Source organism: Zalophus californianus, chromosome 3, assembly GCF_009762305.2.
Source record: "Zalophus californianus isolate mZalCal1 chromosome 3, mZalCal1.pri.v2, whole genome shotgun sequence".
NCBI lineage: Eukaryota > Metazoa > Chordata > Mammalia > Carnivora > Otariidae > Zalophus > Zalophus californianus.
Window position 1 is genome coordinate 162,686,172 of NC_045597.1, and position 12,786 is coordinate 162,698,957.

General features: G+C 36.9%; 2 protein-coding genes across 10 annotated transcripts in view; one reads left to right on the plus strand and one right to left on the minus strand.

The window, feature by feature from the left end:
- Positions 1-12,786, plus strand: part of CARF (calcium responsive transcription factor) — a 96,400-nt gene that overhangs the window by 82,356 nt on the left and 1,258 nt on the right. For 7 of the 9 annotated variants that reach the window (XR_003519110.2, XR_003519112.2, XR_003519115.2 and 4 more), the window contains one exon: positions 4,198-4,247. The exons of 1 other annotated variant lie outside the window; for it this stretch is intronic. The gene's annotated coding sequence lies outside the window, so the exon portion shown is untranslated. Of the gene's footprint in view, positions 1-4,197; positions 4,248-12,786 lie in introns of those variants that run through there. One more of the 9 variants, XR_003519111.2, reaches the window with a different exon arrangement.
- On the minus strand, positions 8,882-9,425 carry LOC113919772 (U6 snRNA-associated Sm-like protein LSm3). Its single transcript, XM_027589449.2, has one exon. It carries the CDS (start codon positions 9,415-9,417, stop codon positions 9,109-9,111), a length of 309 nt encoding a protein of 102 aa, XP_027445250.1. The 5' UTR covers positions 9,418-9,425; the 3' UTR covers positions 8,882-9,108.

The following is a 12,786-nucleotide window of genomic DNA, read 5'->3' on the forward strand; positions in this document are numbered from 1 at the left end:
TTATTTTATAGAGAAAATGAGCAGAAATTAAGTCACTTGTCATGAAACAGGAATTATATTCATTTATGAAAAATTGTGTGGACCTTGTATGTAGATATAAAATTAAATGCACAGCAAATGACAACGTGTTTAATCATTTGTTCTTTCAGTAATGTATATTGAACTTACAATGCAAGCCCTAATGTTTCAAAGCTCATCTAAAAGGAAAAATATTGGGGCACCTGGGTGGCTCAGTTGGTTAAGCGTCTGACTCTTGGTTTTGCTCAGGTCATGATCTCAGGGTCCATGCTTGGAGTCTGCTGGAGATTCTCTCCCTCTTCCCCTCCCTCCCCCTCTGCCCCCCCCACTCCCCTTTTTGCATTCTCCTCCTCCCTCTCTCTAAAATAAATAAAATCTTTTTTAAAAAAAGAAAATCCTTTAAAAAGAGAAATAAAAGGAAAAATATTATGATTTGCTACCTAGCATCATGCACTTTCTTTTTAACTTGCTTGCCCTATCCTTCCCCAAGTTATACAGCATTCAGACTATAAGTAATGGTGGATCATAAAGCCATTGTTTATTTTGTTAGAGTAGGCAATTAGGTTCTAGCAGGAGGCCTAGAGGCCACCAAAGAAGAAGTCATGGCTAGCTATCTGGAAAGTCAGAGCCTGTCCTAGCAGCACTCCACAAGAAGCTGGATCAGAGGAGACAGATCCAAGATGTCAGGAAACCCCTGACCAACTAAGGAGGAAAAGGCTCCAAACCCTGCTTCTAAGAAATCCTTGCCTTGAGTCATGAGTATGCCACCCCCTAGTCAACAACTGTCACTAAAAGATAGAAACCCAAACTCAAGAGTCACAGCTCCCATGCTTGTTCTTTCTTTCTCACTCTCACCCTCGCTCTCTTTTTTAATTCCAGTATAGTTGACATACAGGGTTATATTATTTTCAGGTGTACAATGTAGTGATTCAAAAATTCTATACATTACTCAGTACTCATCATGATAAGTGCGCTCCTTAATCCCCATCACCTATTTCACCCATCCCCCCACCTCTCTCCCCTCCGGTAACCACCATTTTCTTCTCTATAGTTAACAGTCTGTTTCTTGGTTTGTCTCTCTCTTTTTTCCTCTTTGTTTGTTTGATTTGTTTCTTAAATTTTACATATGAGTGAAATCATATGGTATTTGTCTTTCTTTGACTTATTTCGCTTAGCATTATACTCTCTAGTTCTATCCATGTTGTTGCAAATGGCAAGATTTCATTCTTTTTTTTTTTTAAGATTTTATTTATTTATTCATGAGAGACAGAGAGAGAGAGAGAGAGAGAGGCAGAGGGAGAAGCAGGCTCCCAAGGAGCAGGGAACCCGATGCGGGACTCGATCCCAGGACCCTGGGATCATGACCTGAGCCGAAGGCAGACGCCCAACCATCTGAGCCACCCAGGAGCCCAAGATTTCATTCTTTTTGATGACTAATATATATATATATATATATTAGTCATTTTATCACCCCTTATTTTTCCATTCATCTGTTCATGGACATCTGGGCTGTTTCCATAATTTGGCTATTGTTGAAAATGTTGCTATAAGCATCAGTGTTTGTATCCCTTCAAATGTATGTATGTATCCCTTCAAATCAGCATTTTTGTATCCTTTGGGTAAATACCTAGTAGTGTGATTGCTGGATCATAGGATAGTTCTATTTTTAACTTTCTGAGGAATCTCCGTACTGTTCTCCAGAATGGCTGTACCAGTTTGCATTCCCACCAGCAGTGCAAGAGGGTTTCCCTTTCTCTGCATCCTTGCCAACACCTATATCCTTTGTGTTGTTGATTTTAGCCCTTCTGACAGGTGTGAAATGATATCTTATTGTAGTTTTGATTTGCATTTTCCTGATGATGAGTGATGTTGAACATCTCTTCATGTGTCTTTTGGCCATTTGTATATCTTCTTTGGAGAAATGTCTGTTCATGTCTTCTACCCATTTTTAATTGGGTTAATTTTTTTAGGTGTTGAGTTGTATAAGTTCTTTATATATTTTGGACACTAACCCTTTATTTGATATGTCATTTGCTAATATCTTCTCCCATTCTATAGGTTTCCTTTTTCATTTTGTTGACTGTTTGCTGTGCAAAAAGCTCTTTATTTTGTTGTAGTCCCAGCAGTTTTGTTTTGTTTTGTTTGCTTTTGTTTCCCCTGTCTCAGGAGATGTATGTAGAAAGATATTGCTATGGTTGATGTCAGAGAAATTACTGACTGTGCTCTCTCTTCTAGGATTTTTATGGTTTCAGGTCTCACATTTAGGTCCTTACTCCATTTTGAGTTTATTTTTGTCTATGATATAAGAAAGTGGTCCTGTTTCTTTCTTTTCATGTAGCTGTCCAGTTTTCTCAATACCATTTGTTGAAGAGATTGTCCTTTTACCATTGGATATCCTTTCCTACTTTGTCAAAGATTAATTGACCATATAGTTGTGGGTTTATTTCTGGGTTTTCTATTCCATTCCATTGATCTATGTGTCTATTTGTGGTACAGTACCATGCTCTTTTGATTACTAGAGCTTTGTAATATAACTTGAAATCCGGAATTGTGATGCTTCAAGCTTTGGTTTTCTTTTTCAAAATTGCTTGGGCTATTCAGGATCTTTTGAGGTTCCACACAAATTTTAGGATTGTTCATTCTAGTTCTGTGAAAAATACTGTTGGTATTTTGATAGGAATGTTTAAATCTGTAGATTGTCTTGGGTAGTAATGACAGTTTAACAATATTTGTTCTTCCAATCCATGAGCATGAATTGTCTTTCCATTTCTTTGTGTTATCTTCAATTTCTTTCATCAGTGTTTTATAGGTTTCAGAGTACAGGTCTTTCACCTCTTTGGTTAGGTCTATTCTTAGGTATCTTATTATTTTTGGTGCAATCGTAAATGGGATTGTTCTTAATTTCTCTTCTGCTGCTTCATTATTGGTGTATAGAAATGCAACAGATTTCTGTACATTGATTTTGTATCTTGCAATTTTACTGAATTCATTTATCAGTTCTTACAGTTCTTTTGGTGGAGTCTTTGAATTTTCTATATGTAGTATCATGCCATCTGCAATAGTGAATGTTTGCTTCTTCCTTAATGATTTGGGGCCTTTTATTTCTTTCCGTTGTCTGATGGCTGTGGCTAGGATTTCCAGGCCTATGTTGAATAAAGTGATGAGAGTGGATTTCTTTGTCTTGTTTCTAACCATTGGAGAAAAGTTCTCAGTTTTTCCCCATTGGGTTTGATGTTAGCTGTGGGTTTTTCATATAAGGCCTTTATTATGTTGAGGTATATTCCTTTTAAACCTACTTTGTCAAAGATTTTTATCATGAATGGATGTTGTACTTTGTCAAATGCTTTTTCTGCATCTATTGACGTGATCATATGGTTTTTATCCTTTTTCTTATTGACGTACTATATCTCACTGATTTATTTGGGAATATTGAACCACAGTTGCATCCCAGGAATAAATCCCACGTGATCATGGTGAATGATTATTTTAATGTTTTGTTGGACTTGGTTTGTTAGTACTTTGTTGAGGATTTTTATATATATGTTCATCAGAGATACCGCCCTATAGTTCTCTTTTTTTGTGGTGTCTTTATCTGGTTTTCGTATCAGGGTGATAGTATATTCACAGAATGAGTTTGGAAGTTTTCTTTCCTCTTCTGTTTTTTTGCAATAGTTTGAGAAGAATGGATATTAACTCTTCTTTAAATGTTTGGTAGAATTCTCTTGTGAAGCCATCTGGTCCTGGATTTTTGTTTTGGGGGAGTTTTTTTGATTACTGATTCAATTTCATTGCTGGTAATCTGTGTGTTCAAATTTTCTATTCTTCCTGATTCAGTTTTGGGAAGTTATATGTTTCTAGGAATTTTTTTTTGCTTTAAATTTTTTATTGTTATGTTAATCACCATACATTACATCATTAGTTTTTGATGTAGCGTTCCATGATTCATTGTTTGTGTATAACACCCAGTGCTCCACGCAGAACGTGCCCTCTTTAATACCCATCACCAGGCTAACCCATCCCCCCACCCCCCTCCCCTCTAGAACCCTCAGTTTGTTTTTCAGAGTCCATCATCTCTCATGGTTCATCTCCCCCTCCGATTTCCCCCCCTTCATTCTTCCCCTCCTGCTATCTTCTTCTTCTTTTTTTTTTTCTTAACATATATTGCATTATTTGTTTCAGAGGTACAAAGCTGTCATCATCAAGACAGTATGGTACTGGCACAAAAACAGACACATAGATCAATGGAACAGAATAGAGAGCCCAGAAATGGACCCTCAACTCTATGGTCAACTAATCTTTGACAAAGCAGGAAAGAATGTCCAATGGAAAAAAGACAGTCTCTTCAACAAATGGTTTTGGGAATATTGGACAGCCACATGCAGAAGAATGAAACTGGACCATTTCCTTACACCACACACAAAAATAGACTCCAAATAGTTGAAAGACCTAAATGTGAGACAGGAGTCCATCAAAATCCTAAAGGAGAACACAGGCAGCAACCTCTTCGACCTCAGCCGCAGCAACTTCTTCCTAAAAACATCGCCAAAGGCAAGGGAAGCAAGGGCAAAAATGAACTGTTGGGATTTCATCAAGATAAAAAGCTTTTGCACAGCAAAAATGTTTCTAGGAATTTATCCATTTCTTCTAGGTTGTCCAATTTGTTGGCATATAATTTTTCATAATATTCTCTTATAATTATTTGTATTTCCTTGGTGTTGGTTGTTATTTCTCCTTTCATTTGTGATTTTGTTCTCTTTCCCTCTCTCTCCCTCTCTCAAGCTCATCTGCTCTCACATCTCAAGAGTATACTTTCACTTTAATAAACTTTCCTGCTTGTGTTGCTCCTTTGCTGTCCTGTGTCTGTCTTTGAATTCTTTCTTGTGATGAGAACAAGAACCTTCAGCAACCTCTTTGGGATGGGCTGGGTCAAGGTCCCATGGCCTGGGGTCTCCCAAGTTCACTTGGCAACAATTTAACTTATATTTACTTTACCTGGTTCCAAAATGTGATAATAGATAACATTGATTGAGTGCCAGATGCTTTATATTCATCAGTTAATCCTCACACCTGGCCTGGGTATTATTATCCCTATTTTATGGAAGAAAAACAGGTAGATTAAGTACCTTGCCCAAGATTATACATAGCTAGGAAGCCAAGAATCAAAGATCTAAACCCAAGACTTTTTTTCCCCCAAAGTCTGTGTTACAATCAGATTTAACTCTAAACAATTTGTGAACTATTAAATTCACCATATGGAAGAGTATACTCTTGCCAACCTAGAGTCTATAAATTAAAAGATAAGGGACTGTAGGATATGCATTAATATATTAATTGTGGTTTTAATTTGCATTTCCTTAAGTGCAATGAGTTTGAGTACCTTTTCAATATTTGTTCACCATTTGTATTTCCCTTCCTGTGAATGGCCAATCCAAACATTTTGCTCATTTAAAAACTTAGTTTCTTCTCAAGAAACAAGAAAGGTCTCAAATACACAACCTAACTTTACACCTAAAGGAGCTAGAGAAAGAACAGCAAATAAAGCCTAAACCCAGCAGGAGAAGAGAAATACTGAAGATTAGAGCAGAAATCAATGAAATAGAAACCAAAAGAACAGTAGAAGAGATCAACAAAATTAGGAGCTGGTTCTTTGAAAGAATTAATAAGATCAATAAACCCCTGGCCAGACTTATCAAAAAGAAAAGAGAAAGGACCCAAATAAATAAAATCATGAATGAAAGAGGAGAGATCACAACCAACACCAAAGAAATACAAACAATTATAAGAACATATTATGGGCAACTATATGCCAACAAATTAGATAATCTGGAAGAAATGGATGCATTCCTAGAGACATATGAACCAGCAAAACTGAACCAGGAAGAAACAGAACACCTGAACAGACCCATAGCCAGCAAGGAAATTGAAGTAGTAATTAAAAATCTCCCAACAAACAAGAGTCCAGGGCCAGATGGCTTCCCAGGGGAATTCTACCAAACATTTAAAGAAGAATTAATACCATTCTTCTGAAGTGGTTTCAAAAAAAAGGAAAGAAAGAAAGAAATGGAAGGAAAACTTCCAAACTCTTTCTATGAGGCCAGCATTACCTTGATAGATCCCAAAACCAAAGACCCCACCAAAAAGGAGACTTACAGACTAATATCCCTGATGAACATGGATGCAAAAATTCTCACCAAGATACTAGCCAATAGGATCCAACAGTACATTAAAAGGATTATTCACCACAACCAAGTGGGATTTATCCCTGGGCTGCAAGGGTGGTTCAACATCTGCAAATCAATCAATGTGATACACTACATTAATAAAAGAAAGGACAAGAACCATATGATCCTCTCAATAGATGCAGAAAAAACATTTGACAAAGTACAGCATCTTTTCTTGATTAAAAATCTTCAAAGTGTAGGGATAGAGGGAACATACCTCAATATTATAAAAGCCATATATGAAAAGCCCACAGCAAATATCATTCTCAATGGCAAAAAAACTGAGAGCTTTTCCCCTAAGGTCAGGAACATGACACGGATGCCTATTATAATCACTGTTGTTCAACATAGTACTAGAAGTCCTAGCCTCAGCAATCAGACAACAAAAAGAAAGAAAAGAAATCCAAATCGAGAAAGAAGTCAAACTCTCACTCTTCGCAGATGACAAACTCTCACTCTTCCACTCTATGTGGAAAACCCAAAAGATTCCACCCCAAAATTGCTAGAACTCATACAGGAATTCAGCGAAGTGGCAGGATATAAAATCAATGCACAGAAATAAATTGGATTTCTATGCACTAACAATGAGAAAGAAGAAAGAGAAATTAAGGAGTAAGGCCCATTTACAATTGCACCCCAAAACCATAAGATACCTAGGAATAAACCAAACCTAAGAGGCAAAGGATCTGTACTCAGAAAACTATAGAACACTCATGAAAGAAATTGAGGAAGACACAAAGAAGTGGAAAAACATTCCATGCTCATGGATTGAAGAACAAATATCACTAAATGTAGGTAACGTAGGCTACCTAGAGCAATCTACACCTTCAGTGCAATCCCTATCAAAATACCATCCACTCTTTTCACAGAGCTGGACAAATAATCCTAAAATTAGTATGAAACTAGAAAAGACCCCAAATAGCCAAAGGAATGTTGAAAAAGAAAACCAAAGCTGGTGGCATCAAAATTCCAGACTTCAAGCTTTATTACAAAGCTGTAATCATCAAGACAATATGGTACAGGCACAAAAACAGACAGAAACACAGAAATGGACCCTCAATTCTATGGTCAACTAATCTTTGACAAAGCAAGAAAGAATATCCAATGGAAAAAGACAGTCTCTTCAAGAAGTAATGTTGGGGAAATTGGACAGCCACATGCAAAAGACTGAAGTTGGACTGTTTCTTTACAGCATACACAAAAATAGACTCAAAATGGAGGACAGACCTAAATGTGGGAGACAGGAATCCATCAGAATCCTAGAGGAGAACACAGGCAGCAACCTCTGTGACCTCGGCCACAGCAATTTCTTGCTAGACACATAGCCAAAGGCAAGGGAAACAAAGGCAAAAAATGAAATTTTGGGACTTCATCAATATAAAAAGCTTTTGCACAGCAAAGAAACAGTCAACAAAGCCAAAAGACAACCAACAGAATGGGAGAAGAATATTTGCAAATGTCTTATCAGATAAAGGGCTAGTATCCAAAACCTATAAAGAACTTACCAAACTCAACACCCAAAGAACAACTACTCCAATCAAGAAATGGGCAGAAGACATGAACATTTCTCCAAAGAAGACATACAAATGGCAAACAGACACATGAAAAAGTGCTGAACATCGCTTGGCATCAGGGAAATACAAATCAAAACCACAATGAGATACCACCTCACACCAGTCAGAAGGGCTAAAATTGACAAGTCAGGAAACGACAGATGTTGGCGAGGATGCGGAGAAAGGGTAACCCTCCTACATTGTTCGTGGGAATGCAAGCTGGTGCAGCCACTCTGGAAAGAATTATGGAGGTTCCTCAAAAAGTTGAAAATAGAGCTACCCTACAACCCAGCAATTGCACTAGTAGGTATTTACCCCAAAGATACAAATGTAGTGATTTGAAGGGGCACCTGCACCCCAATGTTCATAGCAGTAATGTCCACAATAGCTAAACTATGGGAAGAGTCCAGATGAATGGATTGACAAATGAATGGGTAAAGAAGATGTGGTGTGTATACACACACACACACACACACACACACACACACACACACACACAATGGAATACTAAGCCATCAAAAAATGAAATCTTGCCATTTGCAATGAAATGGAACTAGAGGTTATTATACAAGCAAAATAAGGCAATCATAGACATTATCATATGATCTCACTGATAATGTGGAATTTAAGAAACAAAACAAGATCACAGGGGAAGAGAGGGAAAAATAGACAAAATCAGAGAGGGAAACAAACCATAAGAGACTCTTAATCCTTGGAAACAGACTGAGGGTTGCTGGAGGAGAGAGGGGTAGTGGAATGGGGTAACTGGATGATACACTGTATGTTAATTAATTGAATTTAAATAAAAAAAAATTTTTAAATTTTTATTTATTTGACAGAGAGAGAGATAGCAAGAGCAGGAACACAAGCAGGGGGAGTGGGAGAGGGAGAAGAAGGCTTCCCGTGGAGCAGGGAGCCCAATGTGGGGCTTGATCCCAGGACCCTGGGATCATGACCTGAGCCAAAGGCAGACACTTAACGACTGAGCCACCCAGGCGCCCCCAAAAATAAATCTTATAAATAAAATTTATAAAATAAATCTTATAAAAAAGTTAAAAAAACTTAGTTTCTATTACTTTTTTTTTTTTTTGCATCTTGGTGATCACATTTATTGAAAGGGTTGGAAAAAAATTAAAATGCCCTTTAGCTTAAGAATTTTTTAGTTATCTGCAAATCAACTCGTTTCAGGAGTGGAAGAATCCTTGGTCATTTCTTAATATCAAAATTTACGCAGGTTTCTCTTTTGAATGTCTTCTACATTTAAAGAGGCAATCATACAAAATCTCCTATATTCCATACATGATAAATTCTTTGTTTCAGCCAACTCTTAAAGGAGGGGCAACTAGTACAACACCATCTCCCCGGACAAAAAGCATTGGAATATTCCGTTTTGTTGATTTATATATCTCTTCGTATGTTTCCTCATCAATTTCTATAGTAGTCACAGTTTCTTCCACATCTCCCAATATCATATTTAAATGCTGATCATAAGCATGTAATCTGCCTCGAAGCTCTCTGTCATTTCTCATTTTCACATAAATTCGCTCATCCAGGCTGAGCCTGATGAGATCCAGGGGCTCTTCCACAGTGTTGGTAGTTTGTTGCTGGTCTACGTCGTCCGCCATGTTTCAAACCGGGAGTTTCTATTACTTTTTTATTAGAATTCTATATATATTCCAAATAAGCATGTTTTATTAAAAATATATGTTGCAAATATATTTTCCCATTCCAGGGAGTCTTTTTGCTCTGTCTGAGGTGCTTCGGAGGAATAGGCTTTTTAAATTTTAATGTAGTTAAAGTTACCAGTTTTTTCCCTTATGGCTAGTGCTTTGTTTCTTTTTTAAGAAATCACTGTGGGAAAGTCTAAACTGGCTCATGCAGACAGACCATATTTAACAGTTTTTTATGTTGATAGTCCAGCTAAAGTTCCAAGCCAACAGCCCGCATCCAGCACTAGCCATGTAACTGAAGATGTCTCCAGATTATTTCAGCCCTCAGCCATTGAGTCATTCCCAACCTTTGAGCTTTCCAGCCAAAGCCCCAGACATGATAGAGCAGAGACTAGTTATCTCTTCTATGCTCTGCCCACATCCCTGGTCCATAATCTATGAGTACAATAAAATAGTTGTTTTATGCCACTAAGTTTTACTGTTTTCTTTATGCATAGCATAATTGTATTTTGTTAAGAAAATATACTTGCATCATTGAATAAATTAAGAAAAATGGGGGAAATGCACACTGAGTTGTCATGGTTGTTTCTGGATCACGCATATTTACAAATAATGACACAAAGTTGGCTAAAAGGAAGAGAAGTGTTACTCAAATTTAAAGATACCTGATGATCTTTCCAAATATTTATTTTTTATTTTATTTATTTATTTATTTTGTTAAAGATTTTATTTATTTATTTGAGAGAGAGAGAATGGGAGATAGCTTGAGAGGGAAGAGGGTCAGAGGGAGAAGCAGACTCCCCGCCGAGCAGGGAGCCCAATGTGGGACTCGATCCCGGGACTCCAGGATCACGACCCAAGCCGAAGGCAGTCGCTTAACCAACTGAGCCACCCAGGCGCCCTATTTAATTTATTTAAACAACGAACAACCACAACAGTTCATCCATTTCTCCCACCCCCAACCCCTGTCTCTGGCAACCACCAATCCATCCTCTGTATCTATGAGCTTGGTTTTTATTTTTTTAAGATTTTATTTATTTGACAGAGACACAGCAAGAGAGGGAACACAAGCAGGGGGAGTGGGAGAGGGAGAAGCAGGCTTCCTGCCGAACAGGGAGCCTGATGCGGGGCTCGATCCCAGGACCCTGGGATCATGACCTGAGCCGAAGGCAGACGCTTAATGACTGAGCCACCCAGTCGCCCCTATGAGCTTGGTTTTTATTTATTTAAAAAAAAACAGATTTAGATTCCACATATAAGAGAGATCCTGCAGTGTTTCTCTTTCTCTTATTTCACTGAGCATAATGCCTTTGAGGGGCACCACTAAGTTTTAAGATTGTTGTATAGGAATTATAGAATAAAAAGACCAGAGGAACCTTTTAGAAGAATGTGATAGGTGCAAGTTAATAGTTTTTAGTCTCTGGAGATAGTAAGAGAATCAGACAAACCATGTGCAGTCATCCTGATGACGTTGGAATAGGGTAGTATGGCAGACTGCAAGTTGTTCTCCCCAAATCCATTTTCATAGTATTAGCTAGGCATATGGATTCCTAGCGTGAAATAGTATTTCCCAGTATCCTTTCCAGCTGGATGTAGGTGTTGACTAAGGTCTTGCTCATGGAATATGAGAAGTGAGAGCAACTTCTATATTATCTAAAAGGAACTGGCCCTTCATTTCCACTTTCTCTTCCTTCCTATAAGCTAGTTAATAAGGACAACATCCTGGGGTTTGGAAGAGGAGAAGGGGAGAGCTAGGGTCCTTGAGTCTTTATGGAATGAAGTTGCCCTATTACCTGGACAGTTTTCCTACCTTAAGACTGTTAGAATGCTTAAAATTCCTGTCTTATTTAATCCATTGCTTTTTATATCTGTATTACATTAGTCTACTCCCACCCCCACCCCACCTCTTAACTTAAACAGGTAGTTAAGAATAGGAGTGGAGAGACAGAAAGAAAATAGGATTCCCAGGAGCACAGCCTAGGAAGCTGGCAAGATTGGAAATTATCAAAACATCCCTTTAAAGCAAAATCTGTAAAGGGGGATTGGGAATCTAAAAGGGAAAGGAAGTTGCTGTCTTTAATCATATGCTGACTCAGCTGGTCAGTTACTGGTCACTCAGGTCTCCGGATTTATAATCACTTCTATAACCTCTATTGTTTTTTAATAACTATTACAGCTGACTGATGAGAAATAAAATTTATAATGCATAAAATATTACACAAAATGTCCTAATTTGGCTTTTAGAATTTCTTGCCTTTTTTCCATATCCTAGTCAAGTGGAATAATTGCACCTCTCTCTCTCTCTTTAATGATAAACTATACATAAGGTAAAGTTTATCATTTTAACTATTTTTAAGTGTACAATTCATTACCATTCATTATATTTACACTATTTGTGCAACCATCACCACTATCCATCTCCAGAACTTTTTCATCATCTCTAATTTTAACTCTATAACCATTAAAAAATAACTCCCCATCCTACACCACCCTAAGCGGTTCTCTTTTTTTGTAATAAAATATCAAATAAAACACCAGAAAACCTTTAATGAGCCTGAGTGGTTAACTGCAAACAGTAAGAAGATATAATTAGGAAAGTAGACTTTTGTATGCCATTTCTATTTGTGAAATTATTCAGATGAGAATATATTCTTTACAGAGGCTGCTTGATTTCTCATCTAGAAACCTAAAAACTAAACTGAGAAAATTTTTTTCTTTAATTTTTTATTCTCCCTCTTAATTTGTACTGAAACAAGCTTTTGTTTCATTCATACTTATTTCTTTAGGGCACTATTTTCCATCTGCTTATTCACAGCTGGAAACCATAATATTCTTGATCTACTAATGTGTTTTACCATGATGAGTCATGTGATAAACAAAAGCTAATGATCCTTTTGGCAGGAAATAAATATGAGAATGTAATGCTCAGTAAACAAAGATCTTTCCCCTTAATTAAATCCATTATAATGAAATAGGAAAAATGAGTTATGTAAAAATATGTAATTTTTTTCAGAAATGTCTTAAAAAAACTGTGAAGCATTTAATGTTTTAATCATTGTTGAGTTGACTGCCTTTAATGTGTCAAAGTGTCAACTTAAGTAGGAACTACCCAATCTCAGATTTTTAAAAAGTGTTACCTTTTTGATTACTATTAAAATTTTGTTGTAGTATGGAAAAGTAAAGCCCTATGAATCATAGTTATAGGCCTTTACCTCTGACACTTTAGATCTCATAATCTTAATTCCAAATGAGCTGATAATTATTAATCCACTTTATTACTCAAACAGAAAAAGTAAAAGTAAATCAAATGAATATATAAATTAA